This window comes from Rhinatrema bivittatum, chromosome 4 (genome assembly GCF_901001135.1).
Source record: "Rhinatrema bivittatum chromosome 4, aRhiBiv1.1, whole genome shotgun sequence".
NCBI lineage: Eukaryota > Metazoa > Chordata > Amphibia > Gymnophiona > Rhinatrematidae > Rhinatrema > Rhinatrema bivittatum.
Genome location: NC_042618.1, coordinates 161,091,093 through 161,115,883, shown reverse-complemented (window position 1 = coordinate 161,115,883; position 24,791 = coordinate 161,091,093). Strand labels below are relative to the sequence as shown.

The following is a 24,791-nucleotide window of genomic DNA, read 5'->3' as shown; positions in this document are numbered from 1 at the left end:
CAGGGAGTGGGAAGTGTACTGCAAAGGTAGGCAGTCATTCTAATGTGTTGAAGAGCTGTACCTGAATAAAGTTTTATCTGCATTAGAAAAAGCTGGAGTCTGTGTGGCTCTGTGCCTCAAGCATGGGAATCACTACTGCAGCTTCCCAGATGCAACTTGCCTCAGCAACAGGTACAGCTACTGAGAATAGTGTGTGTTGCTTCCTCATCATTCCAGTCTTGTCCCAGCCTGTTCCAATCTTTATCTCATTTTGTTCCAGTCATCTCCGCCTCTTCCTGTTTTTGCCCTGCTTGTTCCAATCCTTGCCTATTTCAGCCCTATCTGTCCCTCTTCTACTTCCTCAGATGGATACCTAGTTTGATTCTGGATACGCCTGATTGCCACCTGCCTATGACCTTAGCCTGGCCTTGGATCACCTCTCCTGTCATCAACAGAGACCCGCGCCTGCCAGCCCCAGCACCCAAAGGCTCACCCTGAGGGGAATGTGGGCTTGTATAGGTGAAGGTACCGACCAGTGTCTGCTTCTCCTGGGTTTACCTGTCGATGGTGAGAACCTGTAGGGCTCCTCCCTGCAGGTAGAACCAATCTCGACTTGGCCCAAGGGTCCACAGAGACAGCAGACACAATTAAGGTTCAATTGCCACATGATTCACTTATCGTCGTATCAGTGATGAAGAAAGCCAAAAAGATCAAAATGTATTCAGATACCTCTCCAAGGAAAGACCCAAGAATCCTTGACATAATAGCACAAGAGTATTCCAAGGCACAACATTACAGTCTAGAATTGAAGTACATCAATTACAAATGATCCAATACCTTTTAAATAATCTACAAAAGCTAAAAGAACATGCAAATAAATTACTATAATGAGAATTCAGACAATTCACTGAAGTCGTGAAGGACACTGAAGACTGTGCAAAACATATTACCCATTCCATCTTTGACTCATTTGATATTTCTTCTAGAGTTTCAGCATCAGGAATTGTAGCAAGAAGATTAGCATAGCTCCATGCATCTGGACTCTTGAGAGGAAACCCATGAGAAGTTAGACACCCCTATAGGGCAATAGATTATTCGGAGACACAATTAACAAAACAGTAGTATCAGTTAAAAATCAAAGCACCACTTTCCAGTTGTTGTCTGCATCATAGATGGTTACTTCCTTTCAGAGAAGATATTGGCAAAATACATACAGAAGACCTTATTTTTACTTGCAAAAAAAGAAGATATAACCTATATCTGATAGTATTACACCAGCTTATCCAATAGTATTGCAGCAGCTTCAGCAGCCACAACAGCAAGGGCAATAACCACAATCAAGACAAAAGGTATTCATGTCTGACAACAACAAAGACAGACACAGCAGTTGCTGCAAAAGCTAATGTCTGGATTTTGACCCACAGAAAAAATACAAACAAAACCTATTTCTGAACATACAGGTAGGGAGAAGGCTAAAATTTTAAAGAACAATGGAGTCACATCACTATGAACAAATGGGTTTTGAAAATCATTCATCAAGGATATTACCTGGACTTTGAAAAAGTTCCATCTCAACCTCCCCTCCCTTATCAACATCATTCAAATTAACAACTAAAAGAATTAACCCAAGAACAGCATTTCATTTTACAGTCCAAAGCAGTTTAACCAGTCCCACAAGGTCAATAAGGGAAGGGAGTTTAGTCCAGATACTTCCTAATTCCAAAGAAAACAAAGGCTCTATGACCAATCTTAGATCTCAGAGATTTAAATACTTTTCTAAAGAAGGAGAAATTCTAGCTGAACTCGATAGGTTCAATCCTCCTACTTCTTCAACAACAAGACTGATTGATCTTTCTAGACCTCATGCATATATATATAAATTAACAAAAAGCACAGAAAATACTTAAGATTTACCCTTCAGTCTGTAAGCAGCTCCAAGGGTTTTTACCAAGTGTCTAGCAGTGGTAACTACTCACCTGAGGAAGCAAAATTTGTTTGTGTTTCCATACCTAGATGATTGGCTAATGTCACTTCAGCCCGAGGATCCACAGACACAACACTTTTTCTATGATACTGCAATTTCACACCTCATTATTAGGGTTGCCAACTTTTTCATAGACTAGGACTGGATACTTGAGGACCGGGGGATGGGATGGGGAAATGATACCCCCCTCATTTGTATAAATTTTAGATCCTGTCAGTGAACTGCCTACACAGTGTATCTCTATCTGCAGAACCACTGGGATCTGAGGGCTGTGCTGTGTACCACCTCCTCTCCCTATGCTGTCCAATCACAGCATGAGAAAGGAGGCAGGGATACAGCACATCTCTCCTCCAATAGGCTCCAACCTACCTTTCTCTTCCTCTAACTAAGAGACTGTGGGAAAAAGGAGGATCCATGTGCAAAATTGGACATTTAGCGTCCAGTTGGTACTTCTAACTGGACACTTTACAGAATGCCTGAAAACCTGACTGTCTGGTCCAACACTGGATAGTTGGCAACCCTATTCATTATTAATGGCAATTGCATAGTTAGTTTTTCCCTTGACAAGCAGACATAAAGTATTTATTATGCGTGAGCGGTATCCAACAGTGCCAACATAAACCCAGCTATCAGAGCTAAGTAAAGACTTTACATGTGTGGGTGTTCCCACGCATGCATGCTGCCTCCTGCTCTTTAGTCTTTTATCATCCAAGCAACCACACAGACATGTCCCAGTTTTTCTCTAACAATTTTTCTTCTTGTAAGGCCTAATGCTCATTGCTTTAACATTTTTCTGCTGCTGCTGCATTGACAGCCCCTTAAAATTAACTTTTAAGTTTAAAAAAAAAAAAGAAGATTGAGAATTTGAGAAGTAAGGTATCAAAGAGCTCAGAGAAGCTCAAGACCAAGAGGCCTACAGTAAGTAGCTTTAAGACCTGCATTTATGGACACCAAATGTCCATTGATATGCATTCCAAATGCTACTGTTGTTTGGGCCCAAACCATGACTCCTCCAAGTACTACATCTGTGGTCGGATGTCCCCTAGGGTATAGCAATAGGCCTTTAATATAGATGCGGGTGGGTAAGAGCCCCAATTCTTGGTGTGAGGCCAAGTAGAAGAGACACTTCTTGTTGAGAAGTGGTGGGTTCGAGACTCCCGGTGCAATAAATCAAGAAGGGGAAGATTTCCTTCTCAATCTTGCAAGCATGGGAAAGCTCATTGTCTCCTCCTGTTTGGAACCAATATTTGGATCCATCTCAGGCCTGGGGTTGAGTGTGGCGCAGAAGTCTGTTTTGCTAGAGGATATGCCAAGCACAGAAGGGGGGATCTCCTATTGGGGTATTTCCCCTGAGAGCTGAAAAAGAGATCAACATCAGTGGTGCAGGGTTCTACTGGAGTGGGACTTTCCTTGATGCTGAGGCGAGACTTAGCCTTATCAGCAGTGGTGCCATCTTTGTTCATGGCATGAAGGACTCCCATGGCACCAAGTCATTTGTTTTATCTGGACCCAGAGCCAACTAGGGTGCTGTTCATGTTCGAATTCTATGGTGCAGTCAATCCATTCAGTGCAGCAAATCATACCGCCATAACTGTTGTCTGAGCAGAACACTTTGAAGCATACATCTAAGAATCTTGTGCTGACTGTCATGACATGAAAAGAACTACTGGTGCCATCTATAGAGCATGTGCTAATCGACAGGAGTTTGCGATGAAACCAGTGCAGAGTACTGTCACGGTTTCACCTGCTATGCAGCCTTTTTGTGCCATGGTTTCCCTTGTTGCGCAGCCTCCCCATTCACCAGAGCTCCTCAGCACTTCCTGTTTCCAGCTGCGCAAGTCACCATCTCACTGATCACCTGATACCTCAACCTCAGACCTACTTAACCAGCCTATCCAGTCCCTCAGTGCCTCTTCATTGAATCACCTTGGCTCCTTGACCTGGTCACCTCCTTCTTGCTATTCTGCCTTGCCTTGTGGCTTACCCAGACTACCTGCCTTGCCTTGTGGCCTACTCATCTTTGGCATCTTACCTTGCTCTGTGGCCTACCTTGGTTTCTTGCCTTGCCCTGGCGCCTTCTAGGCTTGTCTACATTGCTCTGTGGCCTTCTAGGTCTACCTATCTTGCCTTGCAGCCTCTGGGCCTACTAGGATTACCTTGCCCAGTCTTGTGCCCTATTGGATTTTCTTGTTTCCTGTTGACTCTTTAGTCCTGTCCTCATCTAGTAGTCCAATCTGTGTTCAATGCGGTCCTTGTCAAGTCCATTCCTTGTTCCAGTCCTGTCCTGTTCGGTCCTTGTCAGTTTTCTAGGCCTTGCCCTTGCCTCTAGTCCTGGCCTTGTCTCCAGCTCAGTCTGTACCTGGTTCCAGCTTCCAGCAAGTACCTGGACCCAGCTCCCAGACTGAGCCTGATTCCGCTATGATGATTGCCAGGAGGAACATTCTACTGGCCCCCAGAACCCAAGGGCTCAATCTACGGGGGAAGGGGTTGGTTAGGCAGAAGACCAGCTCCAGTCCTGCCCTGTAGGGGTGCCCCCTGAGTCCTGCCTTCCATACTGTGACAGAATGAAGATATCAAACAACTCCCATAGGTGTAGGTGCAGGACTCTCTGCCATCCTGGTGATCAAAGAAAATTTTCTTTTCATTCTGCTATATCCCCTGCTTGCTACAGAGTTTGTGAAGAATATCACTGTTGGAATCCTCTGCAGCTTCTAGAATGCATTACCTGTCATTTCCCTAATTTTGACTTTAGGGAGGTGGTATACAAATTCTGCATCCAAAAATGCCTGTTGCATTTGCACTGCACCCCCGCCAGATCCCAAGCTATGATTCCCACTTTCTGACGATATGATTGTACCCTAGACCCTAATCTATTGGAGATGCAATAGATGCCCAGCTAAAAATCCACTGGTATTTCCAGACTGTGTTGGATGTTGGTCCTTTAATCCTAAAAGGTGGGGATGTAAATATACTCTTGGGTATAGGTCTCCTGAAGAAACCTATAGATAGCATCTTGCAACCAGTCCACCGTCCAATTCACAATTTAATATGCACTATGTATTAAAAAACTCTGATGCTGTGGTTCCCCCAGCAAATAGTTTGAAAGGCATGCAGTCTGCTGAGGAAGCTCCCAGCCCAGCTCCCTTAAAAACCACAGCACATCCAGGCACAAGTAAACTCAGCCAAAGAAAATTAAAACAAGCACCTATAAGGTAAATTGAGCTTTAACACCCAACACAAGCCCCCTTGAAAAGCACAACTAATAGAAACTACAACTTGCCAACCCAATTTAAATTTCTTACTAGCAAGGATAAATTCTGTATGCAGTACTTCTTCAGTTCCTCTGCCATTGTCTCAGACGGCACAGGTTTTGAAACAGAAAGAGCTAATTAATTCAACCCATGGAGCCCAGCTGCCATCAGCTGCAGGCAGCAAACCCCTAACAAGATTAGCTCTGACTTCTAGGAAAGTAGTGTGTCTCTTTCCCATATCTGCCTTCTCTGGATCACTCCTGTGAGAACAAGGCTCTGAATAACTTCAGTCCAGCTACACAGAATTCACTCCAGACTGCTGTTCCCACCACATCTGCAGTTCTGTCTCTGGGGAAGACCAGTGCCTCTGGTCAGCCATGTGATGTAAAAACACCTTTAATTCTGTCTGCTTATTCTATACTGCCTTTCCAGGCTAAGGGAACAATAATCCCATTTCAAGTGCTACTGGTCTGAGCTGTACCTCAGCCCCAGGAGGAGCCCAGTTCTACAGTTCCACTCCAGGAGGGACCTAGTTCAACAGATTCTCTTCTGAGGGACTTTAGACCAGCTGATCCACTACAAGAAGAGCAGTCGGTCCAGCTGACCTGCTCCAGGAGGAGAGAGGTCCATCCAGCTGATCCACTCCAGGAGGAGCCTGCTGATAGAGCTCTGACCCTGTGGAGCTTGTTCTAGCAGCCCACCACCAGAGAGGCACTGCTCCAGCAGCCCAGTGCCAGACAGTCATTGCGCCAGTAGCCCTGCACCCGAGAAACGCTAAACCAGTAGTCCAGTCTCTGAGAGGCTCCAAACCAGTAGGCCCGGCTGAGAGGCTCTGAACCAGCAGTCCAGCCTTGTAGAGGCTCCAAACCAGCAGCCCTGTCTCAGAGAAATGCTAGTCCAGCCATCCAGTGCCAAAGAGACTCTGGCCTCACTACCCAGTGCCCAAGAAACTCTGGTCCCACTATGCAGTGCCCAAGAGATGTGGGCCTAGCCACCTAATGCTCGAGAGATGTGGGCCCAGCCACCCAGCACCTGAGAAACGCTGATCCACCAGTCCAGGTTCAGAGAGACTCTGGCCCAGTACCTGAGCACCCAAGGAACGTTAATCCATATGTCAGTGCTAGAAAGACTCTGATCTCATGCTTCAGCACCAGAGAGAACCTGAACTCTCTCTCCAGCGCCAAATAAACTCTGATTCAAGACCACAGCCTCAGAAAGACTCTGGTCCAGCAGCCCTTTATCAAAGAGACTCTGCCACAGTATTTCAGCTTTGGAAAGACTCTGACCCAATACCTGCTGACCAGACATTTAAAATTCCCACCTCCGCCTTCAATAACCAACCTACTAGCTACAGCCCCCATGGCAAATGAGACCCAAGAGGAGGGGGTCTTAAAAGAGGGTTACTGTCACGGTTTTGCCTGCTATGCAGGCTCCCCGTGCCATGGTTTTGCTTGCTGCGCAGCCTCCTCTCCATCAGGAGTTCTCAGTGATTCCTGCTTGCAGCTACACAAGTCACCACCTTGTTGATTACCTGGCACTTCAGCCCCAAGCCTTCTTAACCCAGCCTGTCCAGTCCCTCAGTTGACTCTTCATTGAGTCACCTCGGCTCCTTCACCTGGCCACCTTCTCCTTTCTATTTTACCTTGCCTTATTTATCTATTTATTTATTTAAAACATTTTAATATACTGCATTCTCCAGAATTGATTGTAGTGGTTTACATCGTTACATACATAATAAGCAAATACCCAGGCCTCCTGCCTTGCCTTTTGGCTTCTCTTGGCCTCTTATCTTGCTCTGTAGCTTACCTTGGTTTCTTGCCTTGCTCTTCTACATTGCTCTATGGCTGCCTGGGCCTATGTTTCCTGCCTTGCAGCTCCCGGGACTACTAGGATTACCTTGCTCAGCCTTGTGTCCTGTTGGGCTTTCTTGTTCCCTGTTGCCTGTCTAGTCCTGTCTTCTTCTAGTCCAGTCCTTGTCCAGCCTTGTTCTTGTTTAGTCCAATCCTTGTTCAGTTCTGTCCTTGTCTAGATCTTATCTTGCCCCTTGTCCTTTTCCCAGGCCATACCCTTGCCTCTGGTTCTGGCCTTTGCCTCAACTCCAGCCTCGTCTCCAGCCCAGCCTCGTCTCCAGCTCCCAGCCTGTGCCTGATTTCAACTATGATGTTCGCTAGGAGGAAAGTCCTACCAGCCTCCAGAACTCAAGGGCTCAACCTGCGGAGGAGGGGGCTGGTTAGTCAGAAGACCAGCTCCAGTTCTGCCCTGCAGTTCTGTACCACTTCTGAGGGAGTGCTTCCTAAGTCAAGCCTGCCAAACCATGACAAGTGTTTTGGAATCGGCCACTTCTGGGGCAGCGATGCTGCCATTTTTGCCGAGTTCCTTTTCAGCTTTACTGGCAGTCCTGAGTGAGCATGAGTCAATCTCTATTTCTGCAGAGGATATCTCTTCTCCAACTCTGGCTCAGGGGGTTTCTCAGTCAATGTGAGACCAGATATTGGAGCTGGTGAAGAATTTCTTTGCCTCCTTAAGCCCTGAAGACTGAAGAGGGAGATTAGAAACTTTTCTGTCCAAGATGGAGGAAAATTTCTGAATTGTGGGATACTTCAAATCCTGTGCCAGTGCATACTTCATTGCAAGAGCTTCCAGGTGATTGACCTTCCTCCTCGGGAAGTGATTGATTTTTGTTATTCTTAATGTTTTATGTGCAAAAGAAAGAAATTATATAAAAAATAAGTTCCAAGCTGCTGTGCTCTGAGACCTATGATTATTTATGATCCATGCAAGCTTTTGACAAATATTGATCTACAAGCTGTCTGGTGTTATGATGGTCTTTTGAAACTTATGCTGATGCTTCCAATACATATCTAAGGGCAAACATCGCCATTCGTGGAACTGGAGTTGCAAATCGCGAAAACATCATGCACCACGATGATTGATTGGTTGTTTTATCACGGTGCTTTCATGAAAGTGTCCAGCCAGGAGAATTGTGGGCCACTTTCACATTCAACATGAGACCTACGGAAAGAACAGTGGTCCTCTAGTGAAGATTTGCTGGCCGTTGGAGTGAGGAAACTCACTCCAAGAAGAGATTTGGGCAACGTTCTCTCCACCTAGCTTGTTGTTGCCAGGTATAGTGTCCATCAAGCTAGGTGGGAGAGGAACATTGTCCAAATCTCATCTTGGAGTGAGCTTCCTCACTCCGAAGGCCTTCAAATCTTCACAAGAGACCACTGTTCTGTTCGTACGTCTCACGTGGAATGTGAAAGTGGCCCCAACCCCCTACATTCTTACCTAATCCCCACCTCGAGTTACTAGGTGGGCCTCTCATAGGGATACAAATACCTGTGTAGGGCATAGACATTATAGCAAGTCTCTCTCTCTCTCTCTCTCTCTCTCTCTCTCTCTCTCTCTCTCTCTCTCTCTCTCTCTCTCTCTCTCTCTCTCTCTCTCTCCACATTCGCAAATCACGCGGCTTTGATGCAGTTCCTGTGAATGTGGGATGGAATGACTGAGTTCCCATGCTCACTACCTCCTGTTTTATGACTGGATTCCATGTGTTCTCAGCTTTTGCAGGCTAGGGATTGGACATCAAAGGTCCATGGAATGGGGGGAGGGAATGAAATTATAGGTCTATGGGTGGGGGAATGAAATCAGAGGTCTTACCAGTGAGAAGAAAATGGGATTGGAGGTCTAGGCAGGGGCGATATTGGTGGGCTATGGTGCAGGCAGTCAAAAACTTTGCCATCCCCAGATTTTTTCCACCCTAGTTATAGGCATAATATTTTCATGGGGGTATCCCCTAGTTCTTGTATTGGAGGTTAAAAAATATATAGCTTTAGGTTGGCACAATGAATTTACCTTCTTCATACTTTAGTGGTTTTGCATTCTTCCATCATATCTCCCCATACTTCTCTTTTTAAAAATGCCAAAGATACGCACTATCTCTAGAATTTTGCACTTGAGTTTTGTTCAGATAAAAATTCTATGGAAGGTAATGCATGTAGATTTGAAACTACAATTTACATGTGCTATTTTCTGATCCCACTCAAAACACGTGAAAATATTAGGCCTATAACTAGGGTGGGAAAAATCTGGGGGTTGCAAAGGTTTTGACTACCCGCACCATAGAAGGAAGATTAAGATTACATAAACCTCTGGAGGAGAATGGGACTTATTTAAGCAGTGGGGGACTATTTTTTTATTACCATGGACAAGAAAGGGGCTTGCAAAGTTTATAGGTGAGAGGCAGAAAGTAGGTGAGTAATTACCGTAAGAGAAAGTGAAATCTTTGTGTCATTCTGATTTGTGTGGCAGGAGCTGCAGTATGCCCAGCGTCAACATTCCACGGGTCTTTCTGTTAAAAAATGTTTCAGCTTCACAGAGTCTGAGCTTGCAGAGAACATCCAGGGAAACCAAATACCCAGAACCCAGGTACAGTCACTGCCGATTAGTTCTAATATTAATGTAATGATGGTAAACTTTGGTATTGATGCCCATAATCTTTTTATAAAATGCTATTTTAGGTAGTGTGAAGACCTATTCATTTACAATTTTGTATATATTTTGAAGGAAAACATTTTTGTTATTCCAGGAATTACTAGCTTTCCAGGTGGCTTTGGATTATTCTTCAGGCAATAACATGCATTTTTTAATTTTTTTTACAGTTTCAATGTTACAAAGCAAAAATACATGCATTAGAAAAAGATATAATACACAAAATGTTACTATCATCAAAACCAATATTAATGTGCATTTGCTTAAAGAATAAAAAGTCCACAACTCAGGCACAAACAAGAAACTAATACAAAAAAGCCCAGGAAAATGGAAAAATAATATGCCAAATAACCAGCCATGTTAACATGAAAATGAAAAACATTACTGTGCAAAGATCCCAGAAAATGTAGGGAAGCTAATACAAAATCCTCAAGGGATGGAAGAGAGTCATTAGATATCACTGTTACAGGCCCCGGAGTCTAGGAAACCCTCCTGTGTGTAGTGGCTTAGGACAAGACAAGGGCCTCGCTTCCGCCTAGCCAGCCCCCTCCCTGCAGGTTGAGCCCTTGGGTTCTGGGGGCCAGTAGGTCTCTATGGTGAGTTTACACAGGCTGGAACACAGTTATAGGCGGCAAGGCTGAAGGCAGAGCTGGACAGGCAAGGCTGAAGACAAGGCAGGCTGGGCATGTTGGACAAGGTAGGCTGGCAAGGCAGGCAGCACAAAGGCGAGCTTGGCAGGCATGACAAGGCAAGGATGGATGCTAAGCAGGATGGAATTAGACAAGACAAGGACAGCACTCTGGTACAGGCAGGACTGGATACTGGAACAGACTGGACGAGAATCATGAAGCAGAGATGTGGTCAGGCAGACAAGGTCGAGGCAGATGGAGTCCATTCAGATGCAGGAAACAAGCAAGTATCAGGGCAGGCAGCAGATGGAAGCAAGGTCAGGAAGCAGGCCAGATCTTGAACAGTAGTGGGAAACAGGAATAGCCAATTGCAGAGGAATGAAATATCAGGTCCTGTTCATCAGGCACCTGTGCAGAGGAAGTGCCATTCCAAAATGGAGTCGACCAGGGTGCCCCGGTGCCCCGGGCCCTCCACTCACAACCAATGAGTATCTTTAAGGTATGGGGAGGCCAGGGGGGACTGGGGGGGAGGCACTAGCCCACCTAGGTAATTTTGGGGGATTGAGGGGGGGGGGGGGGAATCCTACATTTGGGTATCATTAATTGAAAAGGGGGAGCCCTGGGGAAGAGGGTTTATGAAATGGGGGGCCCATTTCTTTGCCCAGTGGGCGTATATGATTTAATGGGTAGGGGTTTGAGGAGGGGGATCGGCATTGCCACGCAGTTACTATTCTATTTTTTTATTTTTTTTTTGCAGGGCTGCCCTTTAAGGCAGCATTGGGGTGGGCAGAAGGTCTTGGAAGACCCGCAATGGCTTTTTTTAACACTTTAGGTGGGGGTTGTGGTCTCATGCTGCATGGCCTTTAAAGCTATGACTGCTCTGTGCATAAGGAACTGCCATCGTGTATTTAGGAGGCCTCAGCCATGTTTTTTTGTATCGTGGATTTTCCCCACAATACAAAAGAATGTGGCCATAATGCCACAATATTTTGATGGGAGGCGCAAAATATCGTGGAACTGCCCCTTGCGATATTTTGGCTCTTTCTCAATTAAAGAAAATCATGGCTTAGTAAATCTGGACCTAAGATAGTATCCCAGTTCCATCTGAACAAAACCATTGTGTTACCAATTTGTTTTCCCAAAGCCACATGCAATTCCAAAAGAACAAATTCTTCAAACACTAGACTGTAGAAGGGCTCTCTTATTTTACCCACAAAGAACTGAATTTCCTAGAAAGACGACTCAGTTATTCATAGCTTTTGATGGAAACAAGGAAACAATAACAATACAAACTTTGTCCAGATGGCTTTCCTACTGAAATAAGACGAAAGACTGTCAAATGCCATATAAGATCAAAGCCCATCAGCTAAGAGCTATCGCCACCATATTAGCACATCTGAACTCATTTATGCAAGGCATCTGCAAAGCAGCAACATATAGTCGTCATTACTTACTTTTGCAAACCCTATTATCTTGAGCAGGAATCTCGTGAAGACAGTAAATTTGGACAATGTGTGCATAGTAACATTCTTAAGTAATTGCCCAGCTTCCTGCTTAATAATCATTGGTTGAAAATTAAAAAGAAGGGAAACATTAAACAATTTCTAGTTGGGGAATCTTATCTTATGTGTCTAGTTTGTTATAATTATCCACAGAGAAAGTGAAGTTTCTTATCTGTAACTGATGTTCTCCATGGACAGCAGAACAAACATCCGTACAATCCCTCCCTTCTTCACGGGAAGTTGAAGACAAGCTGGAGGAAAGACTGACAGGTCCGATACAGTACAATATGCGGAAGAGCCAGCGCTCCGTGTTGAGCGCCCAGGCATCTCTCCTGGACATACGATTCTCTATTTAAATGAGGTGGTGCGCTAATAAGGAAGCACTAGGGACAATAGCGCATCCCTAGTGCCTCCTTATTAGCAAAGAGGTGGCTGTCAGTGGGTCCCAACAACCGACGCTCTATTTTACCTGTGTCGGTTTCCGAACCCGCTGACAGCCATGGGTTAGGAAAACGGATGCCAGTAAAATTGAGCGTCCGTTTTTTATTTTTTTTTTTGGTTCCTCCGACTTAATATCGCTAGGATATTAAGTTGGAGGGTGTACAGAAAAACTGCATTTTCTGCTTTTCTGTACACTTTTCCGGGTTGCTTAGAATTTAACGCCTGCTTTTGGGCAGATGTTAATTTCTGAGAGTAAAATGTGCGGCTTGGCCGCACATTTTATATCAGTATCCTGGGCGACTATTAGGCTAATCAACATGCATTTGCATGTGATGAGCGCTATTAGTTTTTGGGGGGTTGGCTGCACATTTTCGACGCACTATTACTCCTTACAATATAGGGGGTAATAGACGCGGGTCAGAAACCTGCAGCCAATTGCGTGGTAAACGGTGAGCTCAGCTGAGCACACCGTTCTGTATCAGCCTGTGAAGGAGGGAACACGGTGATGTCAGCGTGGAATCACCCACTCATGCCTAAAGCAAACTCAAAAGAAGTTTCTGGGCTAGGAGAGAATAGAAGCTGACTTGGTACCATTGGATTACGTTACTCAGCTGCGGTCCGTCTCCGGGGGAGGGCTGCAAGAAAAGTAAGTTCAACTTTACATGTCGAGTCGCGAGGGGATTTCAAATGTCATTTGAAATGACATTTGAAATGACAGGTACCAGCGCACCCAGGATACTGTATAGGCGCTGTATAAAGCGCCTATACAGTAAAATGGGTTGCGCGGGCCTAATGCTTCACGGACGCTTCTTGGACGCGGCTTGCATTTGTAAGCTATTTAAATACAGTATCGAGCGGTAGGTGAGCCGGACTGTGCGTGCGGAAAACGCGGGTGCGCCCGGCACTAACGCAGCTCTTCCTACCGCTCCTTACTGTATCGACCCGCTTGTTTGCAGTTTTTTCTGCTGTCCATAGAGAACACTTGTTACAAGTAAGCAACTTTGCTTTCTCAAGCAAATGAAATTTCATTTAAATTGCAGTGGGCAGTTCAAGTTCCACTGCTGTTTATGACTAAATGAAACTACTTTGAAAATATTCCATAGTCATTCAGAATCATGAAAAAGCTGCATTGAATTTTTAATTCATGCCTTGTATTTTTCCTTAAGCTGCTACAGAAAACCAGAGGTCTTTCCTGTAATATGTGAAACCCAGTCAGTTATAAAGGTTCTGTTTTTTTATTGTTATAGAATTATCTGAAATCTCCTGTGTTAAATTCTGGATCAGATCAGCAAAATGAAAATAAACATCCAGAATTTCACCAGTCTGTGCAATCTGGTAGCTCATGTCCTGGAGATGTTTCTCTCCAGGATGTGTGGCAGATATTAGATATGAGCTCAAGTCCTTCAGTTTCTAGTACTCAAGGTGACACATTGCAAGGTAAGATTAAAAAAAAAAAAAGAAAGGTATGTAAAATTTTATATTTCTTTACCATTCTACAGGTTCTATAAATTGGATTATAAAATTCAAATAGTACTGCATGTGTCTTTAATTAACAGATATTCCTGCCTAACGGTAGGCCAGAATGAGGATTCTTCAAGAGCTCTTCCAGCCCTATCATTCTATGATCTTATAAAATGTTACTTCCTAATCATCCCACCAGACCAGTCTAGATGCTGGGTTTTCTCCCCTACTGGCAAATGGAGACAAAGAATGAAAGCTTTGCTGGAAACATCAAATGGTAGAGGTGCCAAATCTGCAGTGTGTACATGGTGGATAAACTCCCAACAGGACTCTTTTGGTCACCCTGGACCTTCCCCTCTGGTTCAGAAAGGGTGAGCGGGGGGGGGGGGGGAGTCGGTGACCCTTATCTGGCTGGACTCTGTTAGTGATGGGGGACTGAAAACTAGTGGTGCTGGTTCCCCCTTTCCCCCCTCCCTCTTCTTCCCATATTTTCCCCAATTTCCTGACTTAGGGTATCTAGACAAGGAAGAAGGACCCCAGCAGCAGGAAAGTACCCTCATTTTCATTTTTTGTGGGGTGATTTATTCTTGGCCACATAATGTTTATTTAAAAAATGGAGAGCTGCAATAGCAGCAACATGCGAGCTGCAAGAGTGTTTTAGCAAGAGCCTGGCTATCCTGCGGTAGAAGAGTGAAAGCTTAAGTCCTCAGGGCTCAGCGAGAAAGTGAGGGCAACATTTACAACAGTGTGGGGGCCTGTTTTTTTGTTTTTACTGCCGTACAGTGTCAATAACATGGCTGCCACTGCGGTGCATGGAAAAAGTGTCCTGCTTGTGGGGGCCTTCATGGCAGTATCCTGGCATCCGGGCTGTGCTGATCCTGCTCTGGAGAGAGAGAAGGTCACCTGGGAGAGTCCCTGGTTAGTGAAGCATGGATGTATTTTTCTATGTGACAGCAGCAGTAAAGAGAAATGCTCTGAAGTGAATTAATTGATCTGCTCAAAGCTTTTGTTTGGTTCTTAATCTTTATTGGAAAAAAGTCCCAGTGCTTCCAGTCCCACAAAGTAACCAAACATTGTATTCTGATATTTGTGGGCCAACAAATCCATGCTGACAGTGAACTTTGCAGTCTCTTGGTTTCTAGTCTGCGAAAACATCACTTGCAACTTTCCATGGTTGTTAATTTCCTCACTTCTGGTAATGTGTGAAACAAAGACATTTACAATCAGTTTCATAGGATCAATAGAACACACTTGAGGCACAGAAATATCTCAGACAGTTTGAGGAGGAATGACAATCTTTTTTGTGTTGTGACACACCTGGCACAGGGTTTATTTCATCATGGCACACCGCCACTTTCATAATCATCATCTTCTCTTCCTGTCATCCTATCTCTGGCATAATCAGCTTCCCTCTACCCCTTACTCTCATCACCCTCCCTTTCCTTTTCCCCACTCCTGACATTATCATCTCTTACCTCCAACCCTCTAGCATTATCATCATCTTAATTTTCCCTCTCCCCTGACATTGTCACCTTCCCTTCCCTCTCCTTCTACCCGTCTTATATATCATCACCATCCTTGTCCAGCCACCTACCTTCACTCTAGCCCTTGTCATCATCACCTTCCCTTTCCCCCACACCCTATGGCACATTTATTTTTCCCTCCTCCCATACCCTTTGGCATATTTAACTATTTCTCCCCCTCTCCCTCCCAGAGCCAACACAACTCTGAGCAGCACTTACCTGCTACTGCTGCTTCCTCCTCTGCTGGCTTGCCTCTGCACTAGTAACAGCACAAGGTCAGCATGTCTTGCAAGAGAGAGCTAGCAGAGAGGAAAGCAACAGCAGATTAGTGCTGCTCTCCTATGCCCTCTGTTGGCAGGATGACATCCTGCAGGCTAGGAAGGGAAAAAAATGGAAGACTGCTGGCACCTTCTCTTTTCATACTTGGCTAACTGCAGGTTAGTCATGGCACACTAGTATGCCGTGGCAAAGCGGTTGGGAAATACTGTACTAGTGGATATGTGCACATGAGCTGACAAAAGATGCATAGATCGTTTGTCTTACTGGATTTGTTATATTGTCATGGGCCACTAGAGATGGTGCCTGGACTGCACCAGAAGGGGGATCCCAGAAAGACTGAAGATAATATGGCTCACTAATTGGGCGCTGTCAAGGATTAAACCGCTACAGTTAATACAAAACAATGCAGCTCGTATTCTTACAGGTACGCCATTAAAACAGCACATTCCCTGTACGTACCAGGATCAGTCCAGGACACCTGGGTTGTGACTCCGCACCAGTAGATGGAGACAGAGCAAGAGCTGTCGGGCTCACCCATATATGGTCACACTCCTGTCACAGCCCCTCAGTCTTACTCTGTCTCCAGTAGATGGTGCAGGTTTGGTCACAGCCCTGGTCCCTGGGGGTTTTGGCTGTTCCCTGGGGGTTTTTTCCTTTGGTTGTTAAGGTTCTTTTACTTAATTGGGATTTGATTGGTATGTAAAAAAAAAAAAAAAAGTTAGGAATTTTTTTCCTCTGCTGAGAGGATACACCCCGCTGGTCCAGCCTCCCAGGGGGGTTCGGAAGGTTCTGAGGGGACCATCCCCCCCTGGTTGAGGCCGCTGCTAGGGTCGAGGACCCGCCTAGGGAAGTAGCAGCGTCGGGGGTGACACCGGGGAGCCCGGTTCACTCACCCCCGCTGGAACAGGAGCCTCAGGACCGTGGACAGCGGCAGTTTTCTTTAAAAAAAAAAAAAAAAAAAGTGTTTGCCTGTTTTGTTTTGTGCCGCGGCTTCTCCTTCGCGCCGGCTCTCCGTTCCTTCGGGGGGGGGGGGGCCGTCTTCGTCGCCGCCCGCGCCGTTTTAACCTTGATTTACACGGGGCCTTCCTTCCCATCTGGGCCGCATGCCGAGGGGATCCGTCTGCCGCGCGTGCAGCTCGGCGCGTTCTCGCCTCTCCCTGGATAGCGTCTGCGCGTCCTGTGCTGCCGGGGGCGAAGGTCCTTCGGGGGTCTCTCAGGAAGGTCGATCCCGGGCGCCGCGTTCGCCGCCTCGCGATTCCGCTGCTGCTGATGGCCCGGGGGACCCGTTCCCGCTTAGCGCGGGAACGGTGGCCATTTTGTCCACAGTCAGGGAAGCCACGCGGGTGGCAGTCGCAAATGGTGGCTTGCCTCCCGCGCTTTCGCCACAACAACGTCCCTCGGGGGAAGCCCCTGGGGAGGCCCGGTCCCATGAGGGGTCCGGGTCTGAAGAGGACACTGCGGGCTCCGGGTCCTCCTGCTCATCCGATTTTGCGCTACTTTTGCGCAAAATCTTAAAATATAAACGGAGCAAAAGGAGGCCGAAGAAAGCGAAGGGTTCCAGCAGATCAGCTGGATCCTGGAAGAGGAGATCCTCGGCGGTCCCTGAGGGCGACGCAATGCGGCGGAAGCGCCCTGTGCGGGGGATGCCTCAGGTTACGGACTCAGATTCTACCTCCCAGGAGGAAGATGACCCGGCTGCAGAGCCCCCGGGGGGGGGGCCGGTGATACGGCAGACGAGAGTCCTTCTCAGCCGGGAGCGGGGAAAGGAACGCTGGCCGTCGAGGGTGCTGACCCAAAGGTGGTCCGGTTGTTCCGCAGAGAGGAACTAACCCCGCTTATTCCGGCTATCCTCCAGGAACTGGGGGTAGAGGCGCCGCCGGTGGTACCCCGGCAGGCAGCAAACATGGATCCGGTACTGCTGGGGCTCACGGGTCCAGCAGTAGCTTTTCCTTTTCTGTTTACGGCTTCGGATATCTTGTTCCGGGAGTGGGACACTCCGGAGTTGGGCCTGAAGGTTAGTAAAGCTATGGACAGGCTCTACCCGTTGCCAGAGGATGCGCTGGAACTTCTCCGACTTCCGAAGGTGGATGCTGCGGTGTCCGCCGTGACAAAGAGGTCGACAATTCCTGTCACAGGAGCCACGGCTCTCAAGGACATACAGGACAGAAAGCTGGAGGTACAGCTGAAGAAGATCTTCGAAGTCTCAGCATTGGGGGTCCGAGCTGCCATCTGCAGTAACTTCGCTAAGCGGGCCAGTTTGAGATGGGCTCAGGTCCTCCAGGCTAACGCAGGTCTCTCGGAAGCGGAGGCCAAACAAGCAGATCGGCTTGAGGCTGCAATAGCGTATAGTACCGATGCGCTACACGACCTCCTTCGTACTTCGGCAAGGTCCATGGTCTCGGCAGTGTCGGCCCGTCGGCTCCTCTGGCTCCGGAATTGGGCCGCAGATGGCTCATCCAAGGCTCATCTTGGGGCGCTGCCGTTTAAAGGGAAATTATTGTTTGGCAAGGAGTTGGGCGATTTCATGTTGTCTCTTGGCGAGAATAGAGCTTTCAGGTTGCCTGAGGATAGGGTCAGAGCCCGATCCTCCTTCTCCAACCGGGCCCGTTTCCGTGGTAGCAGAAGGTCCCGTCTCCAGAGGTCCGCAGGTCCTTCCTATCGTTCCGGTTCCTCACGGTCGTCCTCATGGACTCAGTCCTTTCGGCAGGGTGGAACCCCGGGGGGCTCAAGCTCCAAGGCCTCCCAATGAGATGCGGCCGGTCCATCCCTCGCTTCAGCTTCAGTCGTTCGGTCCAAACGTGGGAGCTCGGCTGCAGTTGTTTGTCAAGGAATGGGCCAAGATAACTTCAGACAGTGGGTCCTCAACGTGATAAATCACAGTTACGTGTTAGATTTTGCAGGATTCCGACAGACAAGTTCCTGGTGTCGCCATGCAAGTGCCCCATAAAGTGCGCAGCGGTAAGAGGGACCCTGCAACGCCTGCAGGCTTTGGGGGCGATTTCCCCAGTACCACTCGAGCAGCGCGGCCAAGGTCGTTATTCCATTTATTTCATCGTGCCGAAGAAGGACGGGGCTTCCAGGCCAATTCTAGATCTCAAGGGGGTAAACAGATGTCTTCGCATTCCACACTTCAAAATGGAGACAATCCGGTCAGTGATGGCCTCGGTGCACCCCGGCGAATTTCTGGCGTCATTGGACCTCACGGAAGCGTACCTTCATATTGGCATCCAGCCGTCTTACCACCGGTTCCTCAGGTTCTGCATTCTGGGCAAGCATTATCAGTTCAAGGCTCTTCCCTTCGGGCTGGCCACGGCTCCCAGGACATTCACCAAGGTGATGGTGGTGGTTGCGGCTCACCTCCGAAGAGAGGGGTTCCTCGTACACCCCTACCTGGACGATTGGTTGATTCGGGCCAAGTCCGAGGTTCAGTGTTCACAAGCAGTCAACAGAGTCCTCGCGCTCTTGCAGTCCCTGGGTTGGGTTGTCAACCTCAGCAAGAGTCATCTGGCACCCAGCCAGTCTCTGGAGTACTTGGGGGCCCTGTTCGACACGAAGAGGGGCAAGGTTTTTCTATCCAAGGACAGAGTCCTCAAGCTGCAGGGGCAAGTGCGCCGCTTGTTGTCGCTTCGGCTTCCCCTGGTATCCGATTACCTGACGGTTTTGGGTTCTATGGCTTCAACGCTAGCTTTGGTCCCCTGGGCCTTTGCTCATCTGCGTCCGTTGCAATCAGCATTACTTTCCCGATGGAAGCCGGTTTCCGAGGAGTTTCATCTGCCACTGCCACTCACGGCCCAGGCGCAGGCCAGTCTTCACTGGTGGCTAGAAGCGGACCACTTGACTTGCGGAGTGTCCCTGTTAGTGCCCGAGTGGACAGTAGTAACCACAGACGCCAGTCTCTCCGGCTGGGGAGCAGTCTGCCTGGGCAAGTCGGCGCAGGGCAAGTGGCCCTTGGCTCAGACTCAGTGGTCCATCAATCGCCTAGAGACCAGGGCGGTTCTCCTGGCCCTACAGTCTTTTCTGCTGCTTGTGCGGGGAAAAGCGGTTCGAGTGTTGTCGAAGAACGCCACCACCGTGTCTTATATCAACCGTCGGGGGGGGGGACGAGAAGTCCACTAGTGGCGGAGGAGGCGCAGCTTCTGCTAGCCTGGGCGGAGTACAACCTCAGCAACATAGCGGCGTCTCACATTGCCGGAGTCGACAATGTTCAGGCGCACTTCCTCAGTCGTCATCATCTGGATCCCGGAGAGTGGGAATTGGCGCCGGAGGCGTTTCACCTCATTTGCGAACAGTGGGGGACGCCACACATGGACCTCATGGCCACATGGCAGAATGCAAAGGCGCCCACCCTGGCCGCTGGACATACTGCTGTATGTGTTCCCTCCTTGGCCGCTGATCGGCAAGGTTCTTCGGCGCATAGAGCTACATCCAGCCGAAGTGATCTTGGTGGCACTAGAGTGGCCGCGACGCCCGTGGTTCACAGATCTCATTCAGTTGTCGGTAGCATCGCCCCTTCGTCTTCAGGGGTTGGCGGGGCTTCTTCGGCAAGGCCCCGTTTGTTTGGAGGATGCGGATCACTTCTGTCTCGCGGCATGGCTTTTGAGAGGCAGCGCTTGAAGAAGAAGGGTTATTTGGATGCGGTGGTCGCCACGTTGTTGCGGGCCAGAAAGCAGTCTACTTCTATGGCCTACGTTCGTGTCTGGGCAGTCCTTGATGACTGGTGTGCGGAGCGCAACGTGGATCCTACCTCGGCTCCTGTTTCCGATATTCTGTCGTTTTTACAGGCTGGTTTGGCTAAAGGTCTTTCGTGTAGTTCCCTTCGGGTCCAGGTGGCAGCACTTGGATGTCTGCGTGGCAAGGGGCAGAAGGGCTCCTTGACGCTGCACCCGGACATTGCATGTTTTTTGAGGGGGGCCAAGCATCTCCGTCCTCCCTTACGTCCTCCATGTCCGTCCTGGAACCTCAATTGGGTACTCTCTGCGTTGTGTTCGGCTCCTTTTGAGCCCTTGAAGAGGGCAACCCTCCAGGATCTCACGTTGAAAACGTTCTTCCTTGTCGCTATTGCCTCAGCGCGCCGTGTTTCCGAGTTGCAGGCGCTCTCATGTAGGGAACCGTTCCTAAGGATCTCGGATTCCGGGGTCTCCTTACGTACGGTCCCCTCTTTCTTGCCCAAGTGGTTTCGGCATTTCATTTGAACCAGTCCATTGAGTTTCCCGCTTTCAACGTCCGGGGTGCGTCGCAGTCAAAGCTGCGGGATTTACGGAGGTTGGATGTTCGGAGGACCCTTCTCCGCTATCTGGAAGTCACCAATCCGTTCCGTGTAACGGATCATCTTTTTGTTCTGTTCTCAGGTCCAAAGCGTGGGGGCATGGCTTCCCGGACGACAATTGCCCGATGGCTCAAGGAGGCCATTGGTTCCGCGTACATCGTACAAGGGAAGCCAGTGCCTGAGGGTCTCAAGGCTCATTCGACCCGGTCGCACGCTGCTTCCTGGGCAGAATCTTCTCTGGTGTCGCCTCAAGAAATTTGCAGGGCGGCTACTTGGAAGTCCTTGCATACTTTTACGCAGCATTACTGGCTGGATGTTCAGAACACTGCTAGGGGTTTTGGAGAGAGGGTACTCCGTGCGGGACTCTCTGCTTCCCACCCTCGGTAAGTTAGCTCTGGTACATCCCAGGTGTCCTGGACTGATCCTGGTACGTACAGGGAAAGGAAAATTAGTTTCTTACCTGATAATTTTCGTTCCTGTAGTACCAAGGATCAGTCCAGGATCCCGCCCGTACTGTTCAGAAGAAACGGAGAGTCCGCTCGTAGGTTTTCAGTATTTCGGTTTACGGTTCTGCTTTCTCGGTTGAGAGTTTTGTTCCAGTTGGGGGTTTTGTCGTTGCTCCCTGTTGGGGAGGGATCCCTCTTTTGGTTTGTTTTGTCCTTTGCTACTTTGACATTACGTAAGACTGAGGGGCTGTGACAGGAGTGTGACCATATATGGGTGAGCCCGACAGCTCTTGCTCTGTCTCCATCTACTGGTGCGGAGTCACAACCCAGGTGTCCTGGACTGATCCTTGGTACTACAGGAACGAAAATTATCAGGTAAGAAACTAATTTTCCTTTACTCCAATCTTATGTAAATTGCATTGGCTACCAATCAAATATCGAATTTTGTACAAAATACTGACTATAATTCACTCATTATTAAATAACCCTAACTCTTCCTGGCTTTGCTCTATTTTGAGAATATACAAACCTTCTAGAGAGCTTCAATCCTCAAACATGAGCTTTTTGGATGTTCCTTCTGTCAGATTAGCAAGACTAAACGTCATTCTTCAAAGAGCTTTTTCTGTAGCAGGGCCCATACATTGGAATGCCCTACCAAATGCACTACGCCAAATCTCAAATAGTAAGGATTTAAAAAAATCATTAAAAACATACCTCTTTAGAGAAGCATTCAGAACCATTGAATAAGAGACCAGGCAGTTTCCTTTGTTATTTATTATGTTGTGCCTGTTATGTTATTCTCTCTATTTTTTCTATCTTTTATGTTTGTTAAATTTAAAGTTAACTTAATTATATTTTAATATCTTTAGGTATAAGGATATTAGTAATATTGATATTGACATGTTATTATGTAATTTTATTCATACTTTTATTATTTTTATTTATTTTACTTTCACTTTATGAAAGTTTAGTATTTATTATTTTTATGCTCAATGTTGTAAACCGTTTTTATTCAAATTTATTTGCTAAAGACGGTATATAAAAAGTCTTAAATAAATAAATAAACTTTGCTGGCACTAATATTCAGCCCAGTGGAAGGAGATAAGAACCCCTTCTCCTCATACCTGATTTCAGAGAATTTAGGAGTGGGGATTTTGTGCAGTACTTTATTTAGTTGGGAAATGGGGTAAGATTAGAATGCTGCTGCCCACTACTTTTTTTTTTTTTTAAATCTTTGTTATCTAGGTAAATTTAGAACAGGTATTTCACTGACCAGTCACTCAGTTTACTTTGGTTAATGCTGAATATCACTGCTAGCCAGAACAAAGTGAGAGGAAATTACAGATATTGGGGTTTGTATGGCTAACTCCAAAAATTAGCCAGACATACTCTTTGAATATCAACTTCATAGCTATTTGTCCATAGCCCTGCAATCATGAGTGCAGTGGAGAAAGACTGTCCTTTTACGTTCTCAAAGGCCTGCCTGGGTTTTCCCTGAACTATAATGCAAATTTATATTATCTTTAGCGAATCCATGGGAAGCCATCTTTGGAAAAACATTTATTTTGCTGATTTAATTCTTGGTAATTAATCCATCATATATTTTTAGAGATATCTGCAACAGTTAAATATTTGAAATAGAAATATAGATTTTCAAAAGGGACAAGCTAAGATTCTATGCACAATTACACAGATGAATTAAGACAGTTATAAAAGAGGGCAGTATAGAGGCTTTGCCTTACTTTATGAATAAATATAGTATATGTTAGGTGCCTAATCCTTCCCTCATTATTTGTGTTTAATTTAGCACTCCACTTATGCATCCAGCATAATCTTTAGATGGGATTTTAAGAGGGTAATTTTATAATAGCCTGCATAATGGTAAAGTTTCATGTATATTGTATATACAGACATTACAGAGTATTTTCGAACAAACTTATGTGCATAAGTTCACTTTGAAAATCCTTAGATAAATGGCCAATATGCACACAAATTTTCCATCTATAAGAGGCCACAAATTAGCTATTATATGTGGGTGATGTCATCCAGCGGCACTGAACAGATGAATCTCTTCAAGCTAATAAAGCTTTGAGCTGTACTGATAGAAGGAGGTTAACCAGCAATAGACGGTGATACCAGGGTATAAATTATATCTGCATGATAGGGCAGATCAAATTCCTGGAAGAGAAGCACTATATGGAAAGGATGGTATAGAATCAAGCAGAATAAAATCCTGCAGGAAACAAAATATACTGTAAAATCCTTATGGATAGTAAGAACATGCCATACTGGGTCAGACCAAGGGTCCATCAAGCCCAGCATCCTGTTTCCAACAGTGGCCAAACCAGGCCATAAGAATCTGGCAAGTACCCAAAAACTAAGTCTATTCCATGTTACCATTGCTAATGGCAGTGGCTATTCTCTAAGGGGTAGATCTTTAAAAAATACGCGATCACGTACTTTTGTTCGTGCACCAGGCGCGAACAAAAGTACGCTGGATTTTATAAGATACGCGCGTAGCCGCACGTATCTTATAAAATCCGGGGTCGGCGCGTGCAAGGGGGTGCACATTTGTGCAACCTGCACGTGCCGAGCCCAGCGCGCGCTGCCTGTTCCCTCCGAGGCCGCTCCGATTTCGGAGCGGCCTCGGAGGGAACTTTCCTTCGCCCTCCCCCCACCTTCCCCTACCTAACCCACTCCCCCGGCCCTATCTAAACCCCCCCCTACCTTTGTCGGCAAAGTTACGCCTGCTGAAAACCGGCCGGCAGCTCCGGTCCCGAGGGCTGGTCCAGAGGCCTCAACCACGTCCCCAGGCCGGCGCCACACCCCCGGGCCCGGCCCCGAAATGCCGCGTCGTTTCGGGAACACCCCCGGACACGCCCCCTCCCGCCCCTTTTCGAAAGCCCTGGGACTTACGTGCGTCCCGGGGCTTTATGCGCGCCGGCGTGCAAGGACCCTGCGCGCGTAAATCCAGAAGGATTTACGCGCGCAGGCCTTTTAAAATCCGCCCCTAAGTGAACTTAATAGCAAGTAATGGACTTCTTCTCCAAGAACTTATCCAATCCTTTTTTAAACACAGCTATACTAACTGCACTAACCACATCTTCTTGCAACAAATTCCAGAGTTTAATTGTGCGTTGAGTGAAAAAGAACTTTCTCCGATTAGTTTTAAATGTGCCCCATGCTAACTTCATGGAGTGCCCCCTAGTCTTTCTACTATCCGAAAGAGTAAATAACCGATTCACATCTACCCGTTCTAGACTTCTCATGATTTTAAACATCTCTATCATATCCCCCCTCAGCCGTCCCTTCTCCAAGCTGAAAAGTCCTAACCTCTTTAGTCTTTCCTCATAGGGGAGCTGTTCCATTCCCCTTATCATTTTGGTAGCCCTTCTCTGTACCTTCTCCATCGCAATTATATCTTTTTTGAGATGCGGCGACCAGAATTGTACACAGTATTCAAGGTGCGGTCTCACCATTGAGCGATACAGAGGCATTATGATATTTTCCGTTTTATTCACCATTCCCTTTCTAATAAT

General features: G+C 47.0%; 1 protein-coding gene and 1 long non-coding RNA gene across 3 annotated transcripts in view; one reads left to right on the top strand and one right to left on the bottom strand.

Moving 5' to 3' along the window:
- LOC115090217 (coiled-coil domain-containing protein 57-like) overlaps positions 1 to 24,791 on the top strand; it is a 166,928-nt gene that overhangs the window by 108,980 nt on the left and 33,157 nt on the right. Inside the window, exons 6-7 of the mRNA XM_029599029.1 lie at positions 9,526 to 9,642; positions 13,525 to 13,714. Coding sequence (XP_029454889.1) covers positions 9,526 to 9,642; positions 13,525 to 13,714 — 307 coding nt within the window. The remainder of the gene's footprint in view (positions 1 to 9,525; positions 9,643 to 13,524; positions 13,715 to 24,791) is intronic.
- The window catches only part of LOC115090218, a 33,588-nt gene that overhangs the window by 7,449 nt on the left and 1,348 nt on the right, over positions 1 to 24,791 (bottom strand). The window contains exon 3 of one of the 2 annotated variants that reach the window (XR_003856346.1): positions 14,760 to 14,930. The exons of the other annotated variant lie outside the window; for it this stretch is intronic. This is a non-coding gene — a long non-coding RNA (uncharacterized LOC115090218). Of the gene's footprint in view, positions 1 to 14,759; positions 14,931 to 24,791 lie in introns of those variants that run through there. 2 annotated transcript variants of the gene reach the window in all.